This window comes from Nicotiana tabacum, chromosome 3 (genome assembly GCF_000715075.1).
Source record: "Nicotiana tabacum cultivar K326 chromosome 3, ASM71507v2, whole genome shotgun sequence".
Lineage (NCBI taxonomy): Eukaryota > Viridiplantae > Streptophyta > Magnoliopsida > Solanales > Solanaceae > Nicotiana > Nicotiana tabacum.
Genome location: NC_134082.1, coordinates 63,601,787 through 63,608,646, shown reverse-complemented (window position 1 = coordinate 63,608,646; position 6,860 = coordinate 63,601,787). Strand labels below are relative to the sequence as shown.

General features: G+C 36.2%; 1 protein-coding gene across 1 annotated transcript; it reads right to left on the bottom strand.

The window, feature by feature from the left end:
* Nucleotides 1-961: 961 nt before the first annotated feature.
* On the bottom strand, nucleotides 962-2,054 carry LOC142176395 (zinc finger BED domain-containing protein RICESLEEPER 2-like). Its single transcript, XM_075243947.1, has 3 exons — nucleotides 1,997-2,054; nucleotides 1,637-1,812; nucleotides 962-1,540 (listed from the first exon to the last, which is right to left on the bottom strand). The coding sequence occupies exons 1-3, from the start codon at nucleotides 2,052-2,054 to the stop codon at nucleotides 962-964; spliced, it is 813 nt and encodes a 270-aa protein (XP_075100048.1).
* Between the last annotated feature and the right edge of the window lie 4,806 nt (nucleotides 2,055-6,860).

The window sequence follows — 6,860 nt, the reverse complement described above, 5'->3', positions numbered from 1 at the left end:
ATCACTACAGAGGATAACTATCCATACAGAGCCGCAGATGGAAAGTGACAAAGTGTAACATCCAAAAGGTAATAGGATAATTAACTCAGATTAGAAATTTTATTCAATTGGCCTTTATCGAAATATAATTATTGAATTGACAGGAGAATTCTCCTGCTGCATCAATCGACGGACATGAAGATGTTCCCCCTAATAATGAGGATGCGTTGCTTAAACCAGCTACCAACCAGCCTATTGCTGTAGCAATATACGCTTCAGGCTCTGATTTCCAGGACCGTCCCTGTCTAAACACAATTGAGGAAACCAGCAGGGGAAAGCAATTCAATGGAATCTTAAGTCGACTGTTATATGTAAATACACATCTGAATACACAGCTCAATGCATATTGAACAATACAATAATGTAAATTAGGCATTACTCTTCAAAAGCATATAAGTATTCATTAAGTTAATGGTATAAAGTTACCTTTTTCGACGATTTCAAATTTTTGAATTTCTTCTAAAAGATCTTGAAGCTTGCATTCTTTAGATGATGACCGCAACCATTGTTGACAACAAACAAGAGCTTCAACTGTCTTTGTTGATAAAGAACTTCGATAACAATCAAGAATCCGACCACCGGTGCTAAAAGCTGATTCCGAGGAAACATTAGACGTAGGAATAGCAAGCACATCTCTTGAAATCTTAGAGACAATTGGAATACCTTTCAGATGAAGCTTTCCACAAAGCTAAGATATTTAAATCCTTATTCTTCTCCACATCATCCATCAAATACTTCTCAAGCTCAGTCGTATTACCAATATTATTCTCATCTTCAAGAAATTTCTCCCATTGCGATTGCCACACATCACAACTATGCATTGCATTAGTTTGACTCACACTAGTTTGATCTCCAATATTTTCATTAGGAGCCTCAGAAATAGAATCCTTATAGTGATTATACAAGCGAGATAAAGTATCCATCACTTTGGTAGACTTCCCTCTCCCTCCAAAGAACTATAAAATTTGCTTAAAAGGAACTTCACATACTTCCTTTTGTACCGAGGATCCAGCACAACAGCAACAAATAACAACATATTCATATCCTCAAAATCAGCCCAATATTTATCAAACTTAAGTTTCATCTTCTTAGCCATATTAGTCAAGATAGAATCAATACCATCAGAATATTGGACAATTAAGCTTTGAAGATTAAAAAGCTCATGAAAGAAAGAATTAGAAGTAGTATGTGAAGTTCCTGAAAATTTCAAAGTGGTTTGGAAAAAAAATTCAAGAAACTTGAGAAAGGCTTTCACATTCTGCCAATCTTGTGAAGATGGATGCCCTGCCGTTCCACTCAATTCTAGACAATAGTTAAAGTACTTATGATCATCAATATACATTCTTGAAAAGGCTTTTTCAAATTTTACTGCAATATCTTTCATCAAATATGTAGAATTCCACCTTGTCTCAACATCTAAACTCAAAAAACCACGAGTGTCTAGTTTGACCTTCTCAACATGTGACTTAAAGGAAGCAGATCTTGCAGGAGAAGACTTCACCTATTTCACAGCCATCCTCACCCGAGAGATAGACTCATGTTGCTCACTTAATCCTTCTTTTACAATTAAATTTAGGATATGTGCATTACACCTAACATGTAAAAATTCATTTTCCAAGATGACACCTTTCCAATCATTAATTCTCCCTTTCAAGTATTTGATTGCAGCATCATTAGTTGTCGCACTATCTAGCGTCAATGTGAATGATTTTTCAATCCCCCAATCTAATAAACAAGCCTCAATACCCTTAGTAATTGTCTCACCATTATGATCTGGATTTAAGACAAAAGTTAAGAATTTTTTTTGGCAAATTCCATTCATCATCGATCCAATGGGCAGTAATAACCATATAAGTCAAATTTTGAATTGATGTCAATGTATCACTAGTAAGACATACACGTTGATCTCTAATAAGTCTTTTAAGCTTCTATTTCTCCTCTTGATAAATTTTTAAACATTGTCTAGCAACAGTAATGCGAGAAGGTAACTCATAATTAGGGAAAATAACCGACATTTATCCCTTAAACCCTTCCCCCTTAACAAATTTAAATGGTTGTTCATCAATTATAACAAACTCGGCAATTGCCCTCCTAACCTCAGCAATATTATAAACAACTCTTTCTAAACTTCCTTGTTCCCCTCCTTTAATAGGTATAAGTTTGAGTGTTGGTTGCTTCCTATCAATTACCTTGAAAGGGAATTTATCACACTTGCTGGTTTAATGTGCTAAAGGTTAGAAGTCTCATTCCTACTAGGACAAGCAAAGTCTTTCGGCTAGTAATTGCATTTTGCCCTCAGATCTCCCTTTTTATCGGTAAACTTTGTGAAGTGTGGCCAAATTTCAGATTTTTCCCGGCCATCCCCCTTAGGGCTAGGGTCTCGACCACACAGAGTTGTTCTTTTTTTTAGGAGAATTGCACATAATAGAAGTATCAGGAGTGTTACCATGTGCTTGAGTTGCCGTAGATGTTGGTGTAGCTGGAGTAGTATTTTTTAAGGAGAGTTAAGTCAAAAAGTTTGGTATAGCAGCCTTTCCGAGCGAGCCTCTAGGATCTCCTGTAACCCCCCATGATATGGTAAAGGGAGGATATTAGGGGAAGTAGTGAGTGAAGATTCTCCTGCAGAGAGTCGGATGAGGGGAGACCCTCACGTCCAGTTCGAAGGCGAGGATATCCCGACCCTACTATCATCATGCCTTTGCAATGCTACTTGGTTCAACTCTATTTGTGACCTTTTCTCGTATGTGGGACTCTCTATCTTCTTGGGTAGATAATCGATCGTATTTCATTTGGATAATGGCTGATTGTAATGTTGTAATGGCCAAAAGGTCAATTTCGATAAGAGTCAGTTCTTCCTCTCGAACAGAGCTCCTCGTAGAAAATCCAGATCATTGAAGAGGAATAAAAAAAATGGTAATTTTCATATCAAGTACCTGGATGTTTTCTTGTCCCTTAAGAGAATGATGGTAGTAGAATAGTTGATCTGATCTCGCGCGCGGGCAGATTAAAATGTGTATAGATGAGGTAGGCGAGGGTAGCTTGCCTGACCTCCAAATCTTCAACCTCAGTCGTTTTCATGTTAAATAAATTAGAACTCATTTTATTAGATGTCAAGAATAAATATTGATTAACATCAATTTGTTGAATCAATAAAAGGTCAAGTGAGTAACAAAGAAAAATTAATTTAAAACGTAATCCCTAACATTACTTTGTTGAATCAATGATAAAGTATACATTGTAACAAATTACTGAAATTAGATTTTTACGTTCATAAAAATCTTCTCAAATTTTAGCCCGTAGTCTTTCAATTTGAGTTGCTTTTTTTGACTTTTGTGTTAGAACTTTTTGTAACTCTTAGTCTTCTGTTAGCAAAAGAAGATACATAGGGACTACGGTTAGAGAATTCGAGTCTCTTAAGGAAAAGAAATTAGCCAATTCCTATTACTTTGAGCTTAGGCAATCTTTTAAGATATAAGTAGTATAAACCAAAATCTAGTATAAACCAAAAAATATATATAATAATTAAAATGCAGAAAATATTTAAAATTATTTACAAAAAGATGTGATACTTTATATAAATAATTATTAAATTTTATATATAATTTATCGGTTTGATTCGGTTAGGTATACAAAAATAACAATATTTTCATTTTCTATTTCAAATTTTAAAATTGAACTTGTAATTCAGATCCAATAAGATGTCAAATAGAAGAAAGGAATTTTTACCTATATATACTACATTGGAAAATTAATTACCCTTGATGTTTGGGTTTTAATTTAATTATAGATTGATATACAATTTATTAATTATATACAAATTAGTATTAATGAGTATCCCTTTATATTAGGAATTGAGTAAGGAATTCCCTCTTCTCTCTCTCACATTCTCTATTAGCATTTTTATATTAATATGTGGATTACCTGAAGAAATAATACTAATATTAAGTGGAAAAAAAAAGAGAACATTAGTACCTAGCAAAGTTCTTGCTTTAGATCCTATGAAAACGAGGAAGTAAATAAGAAAGAAATTAACTCTGATGAAGTGTAACGACCCGACTGGTCGTTTCGAACAATTGCATTCGGTTCGACAGTTAGAGGTTAAGATCACCTTCATATTATGTATATCGACTTGTGTGCAGGGTTGGATTTAGTTTCCGGATGAATCGCGTCGAATTGGAAAGAAGGAATATAATTCTGGAAGCTTAAGCGGAGAGAACTTGACCGGAATTTGATTTTTGAGTAAACAATTCCAGAATGAGTTTTGGATGATGTCAGTAGCTTCGTATGGTGATTTTGGACTTGGGCGTGTGTTCGGATTTGGTTTTGGAGGCCCGTAGGTTAATTTGAGGCATTTCGGTGAAAGTTGGAAAACTTGAAGTTTGGAAAATGGAGAGGTTTGACCCATAGTTGACTTTTGTGTTATCGATGTCGGAATGCGATTCCGAAAGTTGGAACAGCTTTGTTATGTCATTTGGGACTTGCTGCAAAATTTGGTGTCGTTTGGAGTTGATTTGATGTGGTTCGGACGCTTGGTTACAATTCTAGAGGTTCTTGAAGTTCATAGTGATTTTCATGCATTTGGGCATCTGATTCATGGTTTTAGCGCTGTTTGATGTGACTTGAGAGTGGGGATAAGTTCATATGATGTTATGGGATGTGTTGGTATATTTGGTTGAGGTTACGGGGGCCTCGGATGAGTTTCGAGTACGTTTTGAGCGAGTCCGGACATTCCGGAACTTAGAAAATGGTTCTGATGCTTAAATCTTTGTTGGGGGCAGAAATCTTATCGCTGAGGAGGAAGTTTTTCCGCTGAGGCAGTGGGATTACCGCTGAGGCGGAAAATGGTCCGCGGTCCGCGCTGAGGAAGAATCCGCAGGTTCACTGGTTTAACTTCGGAAGCCTATATCTTTTGATCTACAAGTAATTTTGAGATGATTTAAAAACAAAAGTTGTAGCCATTCGTGCCTAGTTTTCAGAAAGTTAAGGAAATCACAATTCGGACATCTGTAGAGAATGTTATGGCCAAAATACTAAAGTATGTCAATGCAGTTAACATTTTCCGCTGTAGCGGTGGATTTACCGCGGTCAGCGGTGATGGACCGTGGTCAATGGTGGTTTTTCCGCGATCAGCGGTGATGAAAATCTGGGAGGTGCAATATAAATACGAGATTTAGGGTTTTATTTCATATTTTGACCTAGAGAGCTCGGATCTTGGCGATTTTTCGAAGGTTTTTCAAGAAATTCATTGGGGTAAGTTATTCTAAGTCGGATTTGGCTAAAATACATGAATCTATCATTGAATTCATCATTTAATTCGTAATTTGGGATGAAATTTGGGAAAAATTTGTAAAGTCTTTCAAAAATGTAAAAAAATGACTTGAAGGATCAAATGGTATCAGAATAGGATAATTTTTGTTTGGGTGAACTCGTATCGGGATGGGTATTCATTTTTTGTAAATTTTGTCGGGTTTCGAGGTGCGGGCCTAGGGAGTTACTTTTGTTGACTTTTTGCAAATTGTATAGGAATCATAGTTTTGGTGATTGGAATTGCTTTCTCTTGCATTGTTAGATGTATTCAAGTCGTTTTTGGCTAAATTGAGCCGAGCGTTGGTGAATTGGTAAAGGAAAAGCTAAATTGAGTATTGAATTGGCCGGATTGAGGTAAGTATCTTTCCTAACCTTATGTGGGGGACTTCCCCTTAGGATTTGAGTCTTCTATGTTAATTGTAGTACGTGCATGTGAGGTGACGAGTGTGTGCTCGAACATATTTGGGGGAAATTTTCTCTAGGATTCTTAGGTCCTTATGTTCATTATGTGGAAAGTATCTCGTTATGATGGATTTGATAATTTCTTAAATTGCCTTTATATGCTCCATATGATGTTGTTAGCTTTTCTCTAATTCTTACGTGTTACATTGACCCTTAATTGCCTCAATTGAAGTGATAGCCTTTCTTATTGTTTTGATACTTCTTAAGTGAGTTCCTCTATGACTTCGTGCAAATATGTTACATGTCCAATTGTTGCGGTTACCAGTATAATTATCACGTGCTTATTATGTCTTGTTGCTTTGTTAAGGTTAGTGTGCTTCTTGGTTTTATTTTCGTGATCCTTATTATGTACTATTCATGCTAGACTTGATGAGTATTCAGGTTGGACCAAGCTTATGGTAATTCCTTGGTATTTTGACCGTTGTTGAGTATTGACTCAAGTTGGAATTCATTTTGTGAAGTTAATTGTTGAGATGAGATTGGTTATTGTTGATTCCCTTGCCGGGATGTATTGTATATAATATTGTTGCCCTTGCTGGGATGTTGTTGTTATACTATTGTTCCCTTGCCGGGATTCTTTTGTGATTGGTGTTGATTTGTATATTAGGATCGGATTACACGCCGCAACAATATTATATGGGATCGGGTTGCACGCTGAAATAATATTTTACGGGATCGGGTTGCACGCTGCAACAAGGAGTAATAAGGGTGGACAGGTGGGGTGGGGTTGTACGCCGCAACATCATTATATGATTTGGATTGGGTTGCACGCCGCAATAATATTATATGATTTGGATTGTGTTGCACACCACAACATCATAATATAATTTGGATCAGGTTGCACGCCGCAACTATATTATATGATTGGGATCGGGTTGCATGCCGTAACAAGAAAGAATAAACGTGAATATTGATTCTTATGGTGAGAACAAGAGTAAAAGCACGAAGGGTGATGCCATGCACTTTCTGTTTGCTATGCTTATTTGTTTTTACCAATTCAAGAATGTTAACTGTTTAGATTCCTTTACCGATGTGATCCTTTGTGATGGAAC